This window comes from Cyprinus carpio, chromosome B15 (genome assembly GCF_018340385.1).
Source record: "Cyprinus carpio isolate SPL01 chromosome B15, ASM1834038v1, whole genome shotgun sequence".
NCBI lineage: Eukaryota > Metazoa > Chordata > Actinopteri > Cypriniformes > Cyprinidae > Cyprinus > Cyprinus carpio.
Window position 1 is genome coordinate 15,617,423 of NC_056611.1, and position 20,120 is coordinate 15,637,542.

The following is a 20,120-nucleotide window of genomic DNA, read 5'->3' on the forward strand; positions in this document are numbered from 1 at the left end:
TTTAACAGTTCAACACCGAACTATTTAATACAATAATCTACCTGCTACCACTGGATTCCACCCAATGCACATCCATAACATTTCTGTATCCAGCCCACGTACACTCTGTTGCACCTTAGCATATTTTCATGCGTATATATGTCTACATAATGTAGAATGTGTACATTCTGTGTATAGTGTATAATGTGTAGTGCTAACTGTATGTATGTATGTACATATTGCGTAAAATGTGTAGTGCTAACTGTAAGTATGTCCAATAGTACACTGTGTGTACTGACTATATGTATATGCATATTGCATATTTTCACCTGTTGAAGTCTGTATGGTTATATGTTAACTGTTTCTGCAATTTCTGGTGCACGCTCCCAAGAATTTCACTCACCAAGGCACATGTGCTGTGGTGATGTGACAATAAAAGTGACTTGACTTGACTTGACTTGTATTTCACTCACCAAGGCACATGTTCTTTGGTGTTTTGCTTCCTACAGAGTTCATTTCCAACCCTGATTAAACAAATCTTTCTGTAATTATCAAGTGCTCCTTCTGATCCTAATTCATTGCTTCAGATGTGTTTGATCAGGACCAGGGTTTTTCTTCTTCTTCTTCTTGCTTTACGGCGGATTGCAGACTTATAAGTGGATTACCGCCACCTATCTCTCAAATGGGGTTGGGCACCCCTGTTGTGCAGAGCAAGGGGTCGCAAGGACTGGAATTGAGGACCACTGGGCTAAGTGAGGGCTGCCCGTGCAGGCCCAGCACTAAGGGGCCAACATTTTGCCAATGAGCATCTCAGAGCATCTCAGAGTCCCTGCACTGGCAACCCACTGGGGGCCCTTAGGCTAGCCCTAAGTGGGCCCGTGAAGGCTTATTTGCAGGGATGCCAAGGTTGGCCAAGATAACTACGGATATGAAAGGATTATGGGCACTCAAGGGCTTGGAGTTAGAAATGACAACGGTGAGAGGGTATGCAAATTCTGAGAGATCAATGGCCTCATTATAACTGGCACATTATTCTTGCACACGGACATACACAAAACAACATGGGTATCAGCAGATGGAACGGTGAAGAACCAGATTGACCACCTTATGATCAGCAGGCAGTGGAGGTCCTCCGTCTTGGACACCAGAGTGCAGAGAGGTGCTGATGTGAACAGTGACCATTATTTGGTGAAAACTAGAATCAGACTGCGACTCAGCACAAACAGGAACCAGAAGAAAGTTAAAACCAAGACTGGATGTTGAGCGACCGAAGGATAAGGACACCAGGAAGAAATACACTGATGCAGTCAGAAGTAAGCTGACCAAAATAAAGGAAGAAAGTGGTGACAGTGAGGACATTAATGCAATGTGGGAACAGCAAAGGAAGGCTTATGTCGGTTCTGCAGAGGAAGTCCTTGGTTACAGGAAATGGAAGAGTAAACCATGGATGAGTAAGGCAACATGGCAGCTTATTGATGAGAGAAAGGAGATAAAAGGAAAAATCCACAGCACAAAATCTGAAAGAATCAAGGACAGGCTCAAAGAAATATACAAGCAGAGAGACAAAGAACATCAGGGAGGACAAAAGAAGATGGATGACAGAGAAGGCACAGAGGGCACAAAGCACAGCAGAAAACGGCAGGCAAAAAGAGCAGTATGAAATAGTGAAACAACTGACAGGTCAGTGGCTACGTTTACATGCACAATTTTTGGTCCAATCGGTGCACAGTAGGCTAAGTTTGAATGTAACCATATGTGACCCTGGAGCACATAACCAGTCGTAAGTAGCACATAGCATAATATAACAATATATATTGTTATATACTGTTATATTTGTACTTATATTAAGTAAAGATCATTTTCCGTGAAGATATTTTGTAAATTTCTTACCGTAAATTTCTTACCACAGATACACAGTATCTCTAGATAACGTATAAAGATAGTCATAGTTACTGATTTATATCATAAGTTTTTTGTAGCTACAGTATTCAGGCTGAACTTAGGTTTGGATATGAAGGGATTTCTCAATAACACACACTAGATGGCCATTCTTATGTTAAAGCTGTTAGCAACCCATCATCCTTATCTGCTTTCCAACTTATCTACTCCGCTTTTCTGTTTACAAACCCATTGAACTGTTTACTTAATTACCATATGCTGGATTTTGCAACAGTAGTCATTATTGACCTACAGTATGCTTCTACATCAGTTCATTACATGATGATAACATGCTTTACTTGAATCATTCACAGCTCACCTGTCTGTCCTGGAATATAGATGGGTTTATCAGTCTGAATAAAGGTCAGAGGATGGTAAGATCTGAAGATGACTTTTCTCTCTTCAGTCATCTTAAAAGACTCTCCCTGAAGTTCTACTTTCATTGTCTGCACTGATTCTGCTTCTACCAGGGGAGCCTGATGAGAAGAAATATCATATATTCACAACCTCTGCAAACATGTAATCTCAAAAAGCTAGATGCATTATGATCATACAAACATATTTATTATAATGCGCTGATGACAAACCTTGAAGTTAAAGCAGCGGTGAAACTCTTCCTCAGCTTTCTCCTGCAGCAGTAAAGTGCTCTGGTCACCATGAACCAGATAAATGTTCATGACAAGGCTTTCATTGGGTTTGAGAAGACTTGCACACAGTTTGGCCTCAGATCCCGACTCGATCACTGCAGGAAACGTCACCATGAAATATCTATTTAAAAAAGATAATAATCATACAATAGTGCCCAAGTCATTAGATATGCATGTTTCTTATGCTATAAGTTGTCTTTCAAACAGCAAACATTTATCTTGCAACATAGATCAGTTAAGTAAACACTGAAGAAATCACAGTACAATGATTAATGGTATACTAATAATTTTTCACATCTAGAAAACAAAACATTTCTAGTTGTACCAGAAAAGTACAGTGGCATAAAAAAAATTCATTTTTTCATTTAAAGTGAAAGTTTTTACAGTAAAAAAACAAAAAAACAAAAACAAATCTGCACCATTTAAAGGTTAATTATTATTATTTAAATATTATGTTGTCATTAAAGCAAAAGGGGCATCAAATACTCATGTCAGTTCCCTTCACACAATGGAAAAGAAAAAAAGAAAATAGATTTATCATTATTGTCAAAGTTTTGCTATTAAAACAAAACAACTTCCTATCTTTAGAAGAAATTAAAAACTTACGGCCCAGATGTTTGTCCATTTACACAAACAAGAAGGAGAGAGAACAGAAGGAGCCCCTTCCAACAGCAGCTAACATTCAGATCCATGATGACTGGGGATCATGACATTAACTGGAACATCTCTTATAAAGGCAGTCTCATGCTAAAGGAGGTCCTTCAAAAACTTTTTGAAGTTGTATTGATCATCTGATTAATGATTCAACCATGTAGGCCACGCAGTTGGAAAAACTTGTGCTAATGTGCGTTGGTTGTTTAATTTGTGATTATGAGTTTGATCAAGACCAGGCATCAAAATATTACAAGCAGGTTCAATTCAGGTGATGATCTTACACAAAATAGACATAAAATAAATATTAAATTCTTTATGAATCTTCCTCACAATGTAATTCTGAGTTGACAAAATAACAACTTAAATATTGCATATTGGAATGTCCAAGCATGTAAACAATAATCAAAATAGTCATTTTATTTGCAGTCAAAAGAGAAGTCGAAGAGTTCAGTTCTTAGTAAATAATATGCAGGCACTCAACTGAAATCTTTAAAGTACAAAGTACGCACTGTTGCCAACTCTCACGTGAAAAAATAAGCAACCTCAGCTTCAGAAACAAGCCCCAAACAAGCCCAATATTATTTGATTGTTTATTATCATCAGTGTTATTTATTATCAATTATTTATTACCAATAAATGACCCTGCAACATATTAAATTGAAATCACTCTTTTATTTGAAAAGCAAAAACTGAATTTTGGAAAAACCAAAATTAAAAAAAAAAAAAAAAAAAAAAAATTAAACAAATACAAAGAAGAAGCACAAAGTTGTGTATTATGCGGACTAATGACAACTCTGAAAGTATGTGTACACATGTGATCTGAAAACATAATCCTACTCTTATCTTCATCTACATCAGGGGGCTCCAAACTCGGTCCTGCAAGGCCATTGTCTTGCAGAGTTTAGCTCCAACCCTAATTAAACACACCTGAACCGGCTAATCAAGGTCTTACTAGGCATGCTAGAAACTTCCAGGAATGTGTGTTGAGTCAAGTTGGACCAAAACTCTGCAGGACACCGGTCCTCCAGGGATGAGTTCGGAGACCCCTGATCTACTTAGAAATGCACAGCTACTGAACTTTAACTGTGTAGACAAATAATGGGCTACAACAACTGATATCTACCATCCAGAGGTACATACACCCACTCAAACTGAGTGAGAGAGTAACTGTAAGTTACTTTTCTGTGTATGTTGCAATCATTCATTTTTTGATAAAGTATTTTAAAAAGAAATATGAGAAAACTACATTTTTCAGCCCAAAAAATTAAAACAAGAATTCACCTTAATTTATTTTTTTTGTTTTTATGTTCAGGGGTAGAACATGGATAAACAGCTTGAATATTCAATCTCCTCATGTGGGTGGTAATAAAACATCCCTTTCCGCTGACTGGTCAAGGATTGGTGTGTCATCACATCTTTTTTTTTTTTTTTAGTTCCGTGAAACAGAATAATAGTCCCCAATATATATATATATATATATATATATATATATATATATATATATATATATATATATACACACACACATATATATATATATATATATATATATATATATATATATATATATAATAAATAGAGTAAATGGAGTAAGGGTTATGTGTATCTGGCGTGCTGTCTGAGGAGGGCTCTGAGCTCAAGATTTTGGCCCGAACCCTGAGTACCCCTTCACACGTTAGGATAGCAATAGATAGAAGGAGAAAACTGTCAAGGCAAGTCTGCTTTATGTATACCTCTTATCCTGTTAATTGGGTTGGTTACTGAATGTACTCCTCTCGTGTTAATTAGGTTAATCATCTGAACGTGCTCCTCCTGAACTTTGTTAATAAAACATAATTTATTGCAACTATATTTCATCTCTGTCCCCAAACAACCAGACTAACAAATGGCTTGACACAAACTGAACAGAGGCAGTGACTAAACAGGGCTTACTTCTGTGTTGACATAGAATCTCTTTGGCAAATATTAGGTGGATATTTCAGAAATATGTATGTACCTCGCATCTTACCCCTTAGTTCAGTGGTTTTAAAATTTTAAGAGCAACCCCCCTTTTATCCTTGTAATTTTTTCCCCCTTTTAAATCCTTTTTTTATTCAGTTGTGAGACACTGTTTATGATTTATGGGGATTAAAAAACAGTGGGTGGATTTTTATTATTACAGGGTGGTTATATACACACTGCCAACACAACATTTATGTTCAAAACCATGTAAAATCGGATTTTGCATAATAGAGCCACCCCCTTTTACACACACACACACACACATGTGTGTAAAAGGGGGTGGACCTATTATGCAAAATAATATATACAGGTGCTTCTCAATAAATTAGAATGTTGTGGAAAAGTTCATTTATTTCAGTAATTCAACTCAAATTGTGAAACTTGTGTATTAAATAAATTAAATGCACAAAGACTGAAGTAGTTTAAGTCTTTGGTTCTTTTAATTGTGATAATTTTGGCTCACATTTACCAATTCACTATCTCAACAAATTAGAATACTTTATAAGACCAAAAAAATAAAAAAAATAAATAAATTTTTTTTGTGTTTTTTTGGTTTTGTGGAGTGTGTTTTTTTTTTGTGTAGGTGTTCTATATATGTTGTGGGTTTTGTTTTTTTTTTTTTTATATGTGTTTTTCAATTTTTGTTTTGTTTCTGAAATTAATGAACTTTTCCACAACATTCTAATTTATTGAGAAACACCTATATACATACATATACATATTGTAATAAGTCATCACCAGACGGGGAATCCATCTTGCAAGCTTTATTGAACAACTCGTGGTTGTACAGGCAGGGATCAGTACCAGCAAACACAACAGTAGAGGTAACCAGAATCGTCGTCAAACACAGGCAATAGATCGGGGTAGCAGGCAATATTCAGAGTCCAATAAACAATCCAAGGTCAAGAGGCGGGCAGCAATGGTTCAAGAGACGGCAAACAAACAGAACTGGTAAACAGGAAATCAAACACGTGAAATAACGCTTGGAAATGTCAGCCGGAGCAAAACAAGACTTCGCGTTAGACTGATGGAGTTGTGCAGCTTAAATAGCCGTACAAATAAGCTGCACCTGTGTGATGATCAGAGTCCGAGGCACGGGGATGATGGATATTGTAGTTGTGAATCAGTTTAAGTGAGTGTGGGTGCGTGAGAGTCAATATTCAGGAGATGGAGCCCTCTGCTGGCCAGTAGCGGGAATCACGGGGTTCGTCTCCGTGACGGAGCCCCCTCCCTGCGAGCGACTCCTGGCGCGAGATGGTAGACGACGTCGGGGTCTACCGTGTGGTCGAGGGGCCGGTCTCTCCGGATGTAACCGATGGAACTCAGTGATGAGGTTGGGGTCTAGTATGTTGTCAGCATTGACCCAGGATTGTTCCTCCGGACCGTACCCCTCCCAGTCGACCAGATACTGCAGGATGCGTCCACGACGCCTGGAGTTAAGAAGTTCTCGCACCTGGTAAGTTTCCTCAGTCTCAATCTGGACGGGCTGGGGACTCTGCTCACGGGACCTCCCCTCTCCCTCCTCTCCAGGGGCCACAGCGGGCTTGAGCAGAGATACATGAAAAGTGGGAGAGATGCGATAGGTGTCAGGTAATGCAAGACGGAATGAAACAGGAGTGATCTGATGTGTAATCTTGAATGGACCCACGTACCTTGGACTTAACTTCTTGCAGGGTAGTCGGAGACGGAGATCTCGGGTAGACAGCCATACGTATTGTCCGGGTTGGTATACAGGCCCAGGATGCCGACGGTGGTCAGCATGTTCCTTTTGATGGCGGATGGCTCGTTGAAGATGTACGTGAGCTTGGTTCCAAGTCTCCTCACTGCGTTGCAACCAGTCCGTGACGGCGGGTACGTTGGTGGGTTCCCCGGACCAGGGAAACATGGGAGGCTGATAGCCTAGGATGCACTTAAAGGGAGTTATACCAGTAGCTGGCTTGACCAGGGAGTTCTGTGCGTACTCAGCCCAAAGGAGGTACCGTGCCCAATCTTCTTGGTTGGAACTACAATATGATCTCAGGAACCGGGTGAGTTCCTGATTGAGTCTTTCGACCTGACCATTGGATTGAGGGTGGTAACCGGAGGTCAGGCTTACGTTTACATCGAGGGCTTGGAAGAAGGCTTTCCAGAGACGGGATGTGAATTGAGGACCTCTATCGGAGACTATATCTTCCGGTAGTCCGTAGAGACGGAAGACCCAGTTACAGAGTAGTTCGGCAGTTTGCAGAGCAGTAGGCAGTTTGGGTAGAGGAATAAGGCGACAGGCTTTGGAGAATCGATCAATCACAGTAAGAACAACAGTGTTACCTTGAGAGACAGGTAGATCAGTGATAAAGTCTATTGCCAGGTGGGACCAAGGTCGTTGTGGGATGGGGAGTGGTTGGAGTAATCCGGCTGGCAATTGGCGGGGAGTCTTGTGCGCATTACAGGTTTGGCATTGTTGGATGAAGGCTATGGTGTCTTTGGGTAATGATTCCCACCAGAACCGGTTCTGAAGCAGATGAATGGTAGCCGTGATACCTGGATGACCGGAGGCGGGCAAACAGTGCGTGTGGTTGAGTATTTGATCGTGTAGAGCTTGTTGTAGTTAGGTTGATCACGTAGGACAAGTTGTTGGAGGTTCATGTTGAGATTTGTGTTGTTGGATAAGTGTCATGATGTCCCATTGTACGGGTGCAATGATTACCTTGAGAGGGAGTATAGATTCAGGTTCGGAGGAGATCTGTTCATCTTCGTGAATACGGGATAGCGCATCTGCCTTTGTGTTCTTGGAGCCCGGACGGTAGGTAACTGAGAAGTCGAATCGGGAGAAAAACAATGACCATCTTGCCTGCCGTGGATTGAGGCGCTTGGCTGAGCGCAAATACTCAAGGTTCTTATGATCTGTTAGTACAGTGAAAGGAAAGTTTGGCCCCCTCCAGCCAGTGTCTCCACTCCTCGAAGGCCGCCTTCATAGCGAGGAGTTCACGGTCTCCTACGTCGTAGTTACGTTCAGCAGCATTGAGTTTGCGGGAGTAAAAGGCACATGGGTGGAGTTTAGCGGTAGAACTCTGGCGTTGAGAGAGAATAGCCCCGATACCAGTGTTGGAGGCGTCCACTTCGACGAGAAACTGAAGAGATGGGTCAGGATGGTGGAGTATGGGTGCAGTCAGAAACCGTTTCTTTAGATCTTGGAATGCTTGGAGAGCAGCCTCTGACCAGTGTAGCCGATGGGTTCCTTTTTTGACCATTGACGTGAGGGGACTGACCACAGAGCTGAAGTTTCTGATAAAACGGCGGTAGAAATTAGCAAACCCCAGAAAGCGTTGGAGTTCCTTTAGTGTTTTGTGTTCGGACCATTTGAGAACGGCATTGACTTTGCTCTCATCCATGGCGACCCCCTCTGGACTGATGACGTACCCCAGGAAGGTGGTGGAGGTGGTATGGAATTCACACTTATCCGCCTTGGCATAGAGTTGGGGTGTTCAATGAGTCGCTGCAGCACGGCTCTCACATGTTGGATATGTTCCTCCAGGGTATCTGAATAGATCAAGATATCGTCAATGTATATGATAACAGTCCTATTTAGCATGTCTCTGAAGATGTCATTGACAAAGGATTGGAAAACCGAAGGACTATTGACCAGTCCGAACGGCATCACCTGGTATTCGTAGTGCCCATTGGTGGTTGAGAAAGCTGTTTTCCACTCGTCCCCCTCCCTAATGCGGATGAGGTTGTATGCGCAGCGCAAATCCAATTTGGTGTAGTATTGTGCAGTTCGTAGCTGTTCTAATGCAGAGGGCACCAGTGGAAGTGGATAGCGAAACTTTACTGTTATCTCGTTGAGTCCACGATAATCGATGCAAGGGCGCAAACCTCCATCCTTCTTACGGACAAAGAAGAAGCCAGCTGAAGCAGGAGAGGTGGACGGACGTATTAACCCCTTCTCCAACTCCTCCTCGATGTACTTGGCCATAGCTTCTGACTCGGGTAAGGATAATGGAAATACTCGGCCCCGGGGTGGTGATGAGCCTGGAATTAGATCAATGGCACAATCGTGACTGCGGTGTGGTGGTAATGTGTTTGCTTGTACCTTGCTGAAGGCGGTGGCGAGATCGTGATACTCCTTGGGCAGATTGGGAATGCTGGTAGAGTCCGAGTCTAACGTGACGACTTGCACAATCATGGGAGAGATGGTCGGAAGGCATGATTTCTGACACTGGGTGCTCAATCTAAGAATTTGTTCCTCTCTCCACGACACCTGAGGGTCATGCAGTCGGAGCCAGGGCAAGCCCAAAATAACAGGAGTGTTAGATACAGGGAGCACGTAGAATTGAATGGTTTCTTGATGTAGCAGACCGGTTAACATTTGCAGTTCTTGAGTGCGGTGAGTAATCAATCCAGACCCCAAAGGCGTCCATCTATTGTGGCTACAGACAGAGAATTTGTACATGAAATTAGAGAAATGTTATTCCTTTTGGCAAATTCTTCAGAGATAAAATTCCCAGCTGCTCCTGAGTCAAGTAGAGCAGTGGTAGCCACACGAACGTTGTTAGTCTTGATTACCAGAGGGACTGAGACACAGTTTAAAAGATGCACTCACCGATTTAGGAGTACAAGAAGAGCGACGTGACGGGCAAGTAATTCGTTGATGTCCCGGAGCGCCACAGTAGAGACAGAGTCGGTTAGACATGCGGCGGTGACGTTCCTCAGCCATCAGATGATAGGAGTTGATCTGCATGGGTTCTGTAGTTTCTGCGGATCGTGTTGTCGTAACGGGGAAGAGGTTGGCGTTGAGCGCTGACACGGCGAGAGCGTTGTAGGTTATCAATGGTGATGGTTAGCGAAATGAGATCACTCAGAGTTCTCCCCTCATCACGGCAAGCGAGTTCGGTTTGCAGTTCGTGATTAAGCCCCTTGCGAAACAATACTTTCAGCGTGTCACTCACCCATGACGTTTGAGCAGCCAGTGTACGAAAGTTCATGGCATATTCCGCTGCTGTTAATCCTCCCTGCGATAATTCAAGCAGACGCTCACCCGCTCCTTTCCCCTCTCGGGGGTGATCAAACACCTCACGGAATCGCACCAGAAAGTCAGTGAAAGTGGTGAACGCTGTTCCATCCTCGCGCCATACAGCCGTTATCCATTCCAAAGCTCTTCCCGTTAATAATGAGCAAACGAAGGCGATCTTACCAGCATCAGTGGTGTAAAGGGTGGGTTGTTGCTCGACGAACAGCGAGCATTGCAGTAGGAAGCCCTTACACTTGGTAGAGTCCCCGTCAAATTTCTCCGGGTAAGCCAGTCGTGGATTAACTTGCGCTGGCGTTCCTGCCGCGTGGGCAATGGTGGCCGCTGCCGGTGGTGGTGATGTCACGGCAGTGCTGTGGAGGTTTTGAACAGCCTTTACCAGTTCCTCAGTGATTGAAGTCAAATGATTCAATTGATGCTGGTTAGCAGCGATTTGACTTGCCTGGGCGGCCATTGTAGCACACAGATGATCGTAAGCCGCTGGATTCGGTTGTGGCGAAGTCTTCTGTAATAAGTCATCACCAGACGGGGAATCCATCTTGCAAGCTTTATTGAACAACTCGTGGTCGTACAGGCAGGGATCAGTACCAGCAAACACAACAGTAGAGGTAACCAGAATCGTCGTCAAACACAGGCAATAGATCGGGGTAGCAGGCAATATTCAGAGTCCAATAAACAATCCAAGGTCAAGAGGCGGGCAGCAATGGTTCAAGAGACGGCAAACAAACAGAACTGGTAAACAGGAAATCAAACACGGGAAATAACGCTTGGAAATGTCAGCCGGAGCAAAACAAGACTTCGCGTTAGACTGATGGAGTTGTGCAGCTTAAATAGCCGTACAAATAAGCTGCACCTGTGTGATGATCAGAGTCCGAGGCACGGGGATGATGGGTATTGTAGTTGTGAATCAGTTTAAGTGAGTGTGGGTGCGTGAGAGTCAATATTCAGGAGATGGAGCCCTCTGCTGGCCAGTAGCGGGAATCACGGGGTTCGTCTCCGTGACACATAGATATTTATTTTTCAGTAGATGGATTCATGTGTTTGGTTTTTGCGGTAATATGTGGGTTAGTCTATGTGGTAATTACTAATACAGATTTTTACAAAACCATTCATTTTAACTATTCAAAGCCATTATACAATGAGGTAATATCGTGTATTTATTTTTAAATGTTTATATACGATTTATATTATATATATATATATATATATATATATACACACACACACACACACACACACACACACACATTTTATAAATAGACATTTGCATGACCCATAGAAAATGGTTAAAAAAAAAAACAATTTAATAAATTTCAACCAGTTTACCATAATTGTTTGCAACATTTTTATTAATCATTGGGTTTGTGATCTAGTTTTCACGAGACCAAAAACTCAGATTTACAATAGGGTTTTGTAAAAGATTTTGGATGATGAATTGAAAATAAATTTGCCAATGATAAAAATTAAACATTATAATATTAAACATTTGAGCGGTCAGACATCTATATTCAATGAACTATGAAGTGACGTGCTTCAGTTCTGCATCTTCATTAACAGTGGAAGGAGTATTCAGTCTCTGACTGATCACCTGAAGGAAAAATATGTTAACATTCATACAAAAATGGAAACCTGCACATGGAATAAACCTGAATAACCTGCATGAGATGATAAAAACATTCAACAGTGGCATATAAAATCGTAATTGTTTGGTAGTTATCATACACCTTGACCACGGCTGGCTTGAGATTCTTCACTGGAAAAACCTGTTCCATTTGTATCTGATAATTCTTCTAAATATTCTTGGGGATCTGCAGGAGGAAATAAACTCATCAGTCATGGAAATTATGGATCAAATGATTATGAATCGACCTAAATGACATAAAATCATATGAATGTTGCTATTCTCTCACCTCCTTCAAATACACAATGACATGATCATCTTTAGCATCGACCCGCTCCACAAGTGATGTGTACTTTCCAGAAGAAGTTCCAAGCTGTGTGGAAAAAGGTTAATCTCTAAATACTGACCTTTAAATACTGAAATTGTACAATCCCTGCAAACATGCTTTGGGGCCCATGCTGGCTTTCTGCAGGCACATCTTGTTGAAAAAAAAAACAGCATATGCTGGTTAGCTATGTTTTGAAGCATGGCTGCTGGTCTGAGCTGTTTTAAGATGGTCATGAGCTGGTTTAAGCTGGTTCTTAGCTGGTCATGTGCTGGTCCTAAGCAACTAGCTCCTGCTCAGGACCAGCACATGACCATCTTAAACCAGCTAAAGACCATCTTAAAGCAGCTCAAACCAGCAGCCATGCTTCAAAACATACCTAACAAGTATATGCTGGATTATTCAACAGGGCAGTGGGCTAGGGCCAGCCCACACCAAACCTAAACAGGCCCAATGTGGGCTTGCCCAGGCGAGGCCCACAGCTTTGGGCTCACCATGGGCTCTCTGTGAGAAGCCCACACTATGGGACTGCTCACATTAATCCAATGATGGCCCAGTGTGGGCCAGCCCATTCGGGCCCAGAGCAACATTTGTACCTTTGGGCCCATGCAAGTTTTGTGAAGGCAACCCTGTAATGCAACTAGGAGAATACTAACATTGACTGGCCATTCTGGAATGGCTCAAACTTAAAGAAATCTTTTCAGAACCTGTTGTTTCATACAGGCCAGGGATCCTCAAATCTGGCTCACAAGATGAGCAGAGTTTAGCGCTAACCCTAATCAAACACACCTGAGCATGCTAATCAGTGTCTTCAGGATTATTAGAAAATCACAGGTGAGTGAGATTGATCAAAGTTGGAGCTAAACTCTGCAGGAAAGTGAGTTTAATGATTTTGAAGTTGAAAGTGAGGACCGGTCCACACGACAGCTTTTCTATGTGGTTTGGTCATTCGTCCACATGCAAATGCAGCACAAGGTCACTGAAACTGAACATTTTTGGAAACTCCTGCCAGGGTGAAGATTTTCAAAAACTATTGTGTAGACAGTGAAACCGGAGATTTTGGCTTGTGATGTCGGAGCATGCGCTGTTATCTCTGCCTACTGGAAACTTTTTCAGGCTTCTGATTGGCCAAAATGGCTTTACGGTTGAGATTATATCGCCACCTGTTGGCTTGGCATACTCTTGACAGTGCTTCATAGCATGCTTTTGCATTTTCATGTGGACAGAGGTTTTTTTTAAAAAACAGAAGAAGGAAAAACTGTTTATAAAAATACCAGTGTATGTGTGGACATGGCCTGAGATAGAGGTCTGTTTGCGGAATTCGAGACAGGAAAGGAGCTTTACCACCGTCTGCTGACTAGTCGAGAGACCACTGGGAAAGAGTGCGCTTCGCCAATGAATAATTTAACATCAAAACATATATTCAGCAGAGGTCAAATTAATAATTTGGTATCCTTAAGCTAAGTGAGGGCTGCCGTGCCGTGCCACCACTAAAGGGCCAAAGTTTTGCCAATGCGCAAAGTCTCAGAGGTCCTGCGCTGGCAGCCCGCTAAAGGGCCACCGCAGGCTTGTTTGCAGGGAAGTTTGTGATGAAACACTCAAATGCACCATTGTTGTATCAGCTGTGAATCCAGATAAGAGTTTAATATCCACAATGACCATGTTAGTCCTTTCCTGTAGACCATCATATCTGGAAAAAAAGCAAATTGAAAAGGATGGTTCTTAAATGCCTCAAAGTAAAAAAATTAATAAAAAATACAAATTAGTGACAATTATGCACTATGTATATATTAGGGCTGCCCCTTAACAGTTGACTAAACATTAGCAAATTTGACAACAGCTTGACATTTTATTTGTGAATTATGCTTCAGGTGACTATTATGGCATGCATTTTGTACAAAGCTTTGTTTGCAAAATAATAGGTTAGCAATTGAAAGTTATATAGCAACCACGGAAACATTCAGATTCATGCCAAATGAGAGAGGTACATGAGCCCATACATTTAAGCCATACCTGTATATCAAATTTGTATTTTGTTTTGTGATCTGGTCACATTACTTTTTTCAGGTCTGTTCTTACTTGACAGTGAAGCTCAAGATTAAATTTTGTCCCAATGTTTTGCAATCTCCCTCAATCTTAGCATCAATGCTCAATGTTTTAGCTTCAGTAGGCATGGGAATGTTGAAGAACTGAGCCAACTGAGAGAGCAAACATGAACAAAACACATTTATAAACCATCTCATCGCAAAATAGCCACAAAATGCCAAGAGAGGAAAGAAAGAGAGATTGAGTCTGAGTCAATGAAGCTGAATACATAACAGACCTGCACAGACATACAGGTTGAGCCCTTCACTTCAATGCTGTATTTGGCTGGAACGTTCTGCAGCTGCTTCTCCTGGTACAGTAACTTGTTGTCGTGATTGACATCAAAGCGGTGAGTGTCTGCTGCTGACTGTACAGTCACTGTGCTGGAGCCGTCAGAGCTGAACACTTTGGTGGCATACAAAGACAGAGCCTGAAGAGCCACCACTGTGTCCTGAGAAACAAATGTGTTCAGTAATGTGACTTTTACTCATTATTCAGCGATCATGTGTTTGATTTGAGTAGTTTGAGTCACCTGTGTGGAGGATAATCCTCCATAGGCATTCTGCTGCTTTACAAGCCAGCTGACAATCCTGTTTGCAAAGCCCAGATCAGCTGTAGTGAGTGAATCTGCAGTAAGAACAGCTAGCAGCACATATGAGCTGATCTCCACGGCCAGAGAATCAGAGTCATCAGCAGATCCAGACTGAGACCAGTGGAGATGAGACCCTTTAGGACACATGGACAAAAGAGACACCAGTAATTCAACAAGCATTAAAAGACAACAGAAATTCATCAGAAACAAATCTCGTACCCTCTGAAATGGCAACGTCCTCCAGTTTCTTGAAAAGCTGCTGTCAAGTGTCTGTGTTTTTAGCCAGACTGAAAGTGTAGGCGAGCAGAGCAGTGGAGTAAGTGTTTTTGAGATCCTTAATGACGGACCTCAAGCATGATAAACCTTTAGTGACGACAGGATCCTGAGACAAAAACAGAGAAACAGCTGCTGTGAGCGTTAATTTTCTATGAGTTTATACTGTGTTTCCTGTAGATGAACTTACTGTGACTGGAGTTTCCAGTTCAAGCAGTGATGCAGCAATGTAGGCAGTCATAGTAACATTATGATTCACTCCACCCTGGAATAGAGAAATAGAGGTAAATAAAATAACACACTCAAAACTATTAGAGGAAAGTTCAGACAGACAATGATGGTGTTAAAATTAAAGCCTAAATATTTAAATAAATAAATAAATAAATAAAGTTACATTTACACTTTTACAGGTGATAGATAGATAGATAGATAGATAGATAGATAGATAGATAGATAGATAGATAGACCTTCATTCTGTTGTTGAACAGTCTTCCCTGTTGGATAAAACAACCGTATGAATACCGTCTGCTTATTAACCATTCCTTTGCACTCTGAATAATGTGTGGATCAATAAATATGTATTTCTGTGCTTTGCCAAAAGACCTCAGGACAGTCAACCTGGTGTTTGAGAGATTTATTTTAAAAGACGGGGTCTCACATGCAGACACTCCTGCTGATCTTCAACAGTGTAACCTGACACTGACTGCACTGGCAGCAGGTTGAAGATCTGTGATGAGACCACATTCACATTAATGTTTATTCTCCTGAGATCATGATGTCATCTTAAATACTGATGGATCATAGTAGAGATATCTAAGGGTAGTCTGTTCTCACTTGATTCATCCTGTAGATTCCAAGACTAAAAACACAGGTAGTCAATATGAATCTTAAAGAATTTACACCTTGTCAGTATCCAGACGTTTTCCTGACTCCAGGATCAGGACACTCTGATCTACAGCACTGAGGCCGCACAGTGAACCAGGCTGAGCTGAGAGCTGAAGAGTGTTTTTCTCACCAGGAACTGCTTTAGCAGGAGGAAACTGCAGAGACACCTGTAATGACAGTAAACATGATTTATTTTAGGACTGTGCCAGAAATACAGTTTCAAGAGGCTTATTTCTCAAGATACTGTACAATACATACCTTGTTACTGAAACATTTTTCAACATCAAATTTTGTGCTACCAGCAGCAACATTTTCACTGGGCAGAACACAGTAGGCCAGAATCTGTACTGCAGGAGCCAGATCTGCACCAACAGACAGTTTGAATGTCACTGTGCCATTTGCTGCTCCATTAGAAGACTTCAACCTTCTCATATCCATGATGAACAATCACTCCTCTGGACAAGACCTGAAACAGACAGATGACACTCTGATGACAAACTGACCAGTGCAGCCAGTAATACTGTTAACAAACAATGTCATCAGTGTAAAAATGTACATACTGCACACGTTCTCACCATATAAACAATGTCAGTTTTGAAGTCTTCAACAGTCTCTCCAAAAAATAATACTTGATGGTCACTGTAAACTCAGCATCACACTTCAATGGTTGCCCAATATTCTCTATAATCAGTTCACTTAATGTTGGGATGTATGGAGTGACAGGACGGAGAAGCTGAACTGTTTTACTATCCGTAGAGAAGTAAGGTGTTTTGTGATCAATGTAATGAAACTCTGTATACACACTTGCCTGAAAAACAAAGAAACTAAAATTACTCAAGCAACTGAACCCTTCAGAGAACACAAAAGAAAACTAGGTAAATGAAGTGATCATACCATCAGATTAATATCTTCTTGAGGAAGACTAGACGTATTAAGAGAGAAGCTGGCCAGTCCATTGCTGTCTGTAGTGAGATTTAGGAGCAGTTTTAAGGACCAGGTTTCACCCTCAAAAAGATAAATCTCTTTGTTTTGAATTGGTGCATCTTTGAAATTTGAGAGTTTGATCTGTTGAAAATGTTTGAAGGAATAAATGATACAAGAATAATAATAAGAATAATAATAAGAAAGAATAATTCTGTACATATCAGTGTTGTTAACTGAGACAAACTCATTTTAGACTTACTTTTCCTTCTATAACTGATCCATTTCATATGTTTTGGGCAGGTCAGTAAGTGTGACTTTTCCAATTTCATAAGTGAGAGATATAGTTTCAGATTTTGTCATGGTGATCTCTGTAAATGGTAAAAAACAATTATTTTTTTATTTCTTAAAAAAAAAAGAAAAGAAAAGAAAAGAAATTTGGGTAACAGGGATCTTACCAAATCCAACAGCTCACCTGTTCCTTCTTCTGTAACCATTGCTTCAACTCTAAGAGAGTTCTACAGACTAGTGTGGAGTTCAAAAAGACTGATACAGCTATGGTATGGATGGCACAGCCTGTCTTTTTTATCTAATTATAGTAAATGAACATAAAAATTAACTAAAGAGTATATAAGAGCATACCTCAGTGGTTTCCTCTAAACACAACGGATTTCTATCACGGGCTTGAAGGTAGGGCAGAATATTACAGCACACTTTTACCTATGATTTACCAGGTACAGGCTGCCCGTAAGTGTATCTGTGAAAAAGGTACAAGCAACAGATATACAGCCCAGGGTTGAGTTACCAAAATAATAAATTAGGATGGGGTTTACAATAGGTAACTGATCCCAGAGTTAAAAAATAAATACAAGGCTAAAAATAGAAGAAAACACTGCTCTTAATGCATGAAATAAAATAAACCACTCACTTTCCGCAAACCTCAATTAACAGTTCTTCTTCATCAACACTCACTTCATTGGGTGGTTTTACAGTAATTTCATACTTTGGCAAAACTAGAAGTCAGAAGGTAGAATTTGGACTTTTAGTAGTCAAATTAGAAATTAATATAGAAAGATATTACTGAAATTCATGGAATATTGCAAATGGTTTGTTTTTATGACTTACCATATTTTTTCACCTCAAAATCATGTGAGATCATCCTTTCACCAATATAAGTCTTCAGTCTGTACACACCGTTACGGGCCTCTGGATTTAATTCATAAGAACGCTGCAAAATCCACCTTGTTGATGAAACATTTGTCCATTGACCAATTCTGTTCCCCCGACTGTCCTATTTAGACACAGTTCAGATATTTAGTTACAGTCAGCTCTACATGTCCATTAACGAATTACTGAAAATACAATAACTGCAAATATAACAGAATTTATACAGTGTTAAAAAATTAAGAGATGTGTTTGTTATGACTGTAAAGAAGGAGATTTTGTGTTCTTACCTCAAGCACAATAGAACCATACTGCAAAAGAACAAATAATAATTAAATTATTTAGGATATCAAAATGATTAATATCCAAAAATGTGTTGTTTTTTTAATACTGTATTCAGAATCCAAAAGAAAATGAGGGAGATAAAAATCCAAGACAAAACACATCAGACCTTCTGATCAAGCGGTGCAAAGTTTGTATCCATGGTAACAACTCTAAAGTTCACTGTGAAAACAAAAATGTGTATTATAATCTCGGCTTTTAACATCTAAATCTCTTATATAGGCTGACAGTCAATAGCATAAAAAATAAATCAGAACTTTTTAACAAAATAGGCCTAGATACTGAGAAGAATTAAGAGCGCATGTGCCTACAGTAAAATAAAGTAAACTAAACTAATGTAATATCAAAGACAACGACTTCAACAAAAATGCAGTTCCCTATTAGGTCGGTCTCTCGATATTGGATTATTGCTAGGGGAAACCCCTTTCTCCGAAATTTTCTGAAGCCTTATTGAATCCTGCTATTGTACCACAATAGCCAATGCTGTTTGAGTGCTTGCCTGGTTAGCAGGCTCAACTGCTATGCAACCCCCAACACAGTCTTACCTCAGACGCTTTCTCCTTCACATTGCTATGAAGCTTCCTAACATCCACCAATGAAGGCATGCTCTCCAGTGGCTGGTGCCTGGATTGCCGTTTCCTGCAGTGTTCTGGTGAGTATGACATCTTTTATATTATGACAGATAAGCTGTCGTTCTCTTCTTTTCCCCTCTGCTGCCGAACAGCAGAGGCAGAAGCCGCGGCACAATAAGATTAGGAGTTTAGGTGTGGAGCCTGTGATGGGTCAATCCCCTGTTCAACTAAACCTCCCATGTCCAACCTTCGAAAAGGATATTTACTGCAAGTGTAGTGCAGTTCCAGTTGCTCACTTATTCACACAATATTAGCAGCCCCTGCCTCAGTGCATTGGCCAGTCATGTGTAGGGCATGAAAAAGTTCCAATCACTCAATAATTTGCACGATATCAGAAGCCCCTTGCCTCAGAGCGGTGGCCAACAGTGTATGGAACACTATCATTCATGTGAAAGCAGCAGCCCCTTGCCTCAAAGGAATGTTTAGGCATGTATAGGGCTCAGAAGGTAGAGAGCTGTATTCTGCTGCAGTGTGAACGTGCCTTTGAGCCAAATCTGTGACTGTTTTTTTTTTTTTTTTTTTTTTGGTCATTCGACCACTTTGCCCCAAATATCTGCTCCTCTTTTCTGTTTACAAGCCCATTGAACTGTTTACTTAATAACCTTATCTGCTAGTTTTTGCACATTAGTCATTATTGACCTATGCTTCTACATCAGTTCATTGCATGATGATAACATGCTTTAACCTACTTAAAGGGGACCTATTATGCAAAATTCACTTTTCACATGTTTGGACATTAATGTGTGTTGGCAGTGTGTGTACACAACCACCCTATAATGATAAAAATCCACCCAGTCCTTTTTTTAAATCCCCATAAGTAATAAACAGTGTCTCCCAATTACATGTTTTTCAACATTGCTGCTACTGTGACGTCACATAAGCCACAGGCCCCACCCACGAAAGTTGACAGACACTGCCGTCATAACATAGAACCACCCTGAGCGAGTTTACAGCGAGCTGTATACAGTCCGCCATTGCTGCACTGATGAGAATGTTTACCAAGCCCTTTAGGTGTTCTGTAGCTGGATGTATGAATCCACATAGCTCTCTCCA

General features: G+C 40.9%; 1 protein-coding gene and 1 pseudogene across 4 annotated transcripts in view; both read right to left on the reverse strand.

The window, feature by feature from the left end:
* Window positions 1-3,323, reverse strand: part of LOC109103357 (alpha-2-macroglobulin-like) — a 36,768-nt gene extending 33,445 nt beyond the window's left edge. For 3 of the 4 annotated variants that reach the window (XM_042739428.1, XM_042739431.1, XM_042739430.1), the window contains exons 1-3: window positions 3,171-3,277; window positions 2,505-2,685; window positions 2,237-2,393 (exon numbers count right to left, since the gene is read on the reverse strand). In XM_042739428.1, the coding sequence (XP_042595362.1) occupies window positions 2,237-2,393; window positions 2,505-2,685; window positions 3,171-3,256 (424 nt within the window). In that variant the 5' untranslated portion in view covers window positions 3,257-3,277. Of the gene's footprint in view, window positions 1-2,236; window positions 2,394-2,504; window positions 2,686-3,170 lie in introns of all 4 variants that reach the window. The other variant, XM_042739429.1, reaches the window with a different exon arrangement.
* An 8,420-nt stretch (window positions 3,324-11,743) lies between these two features.
* On the reverse strand, window positions 11,744-19,447 carry LOC109074278 (annotated as a pseudogene).
* Window positions 19,448-20,120: the final 673 nt, after the last annotated feature.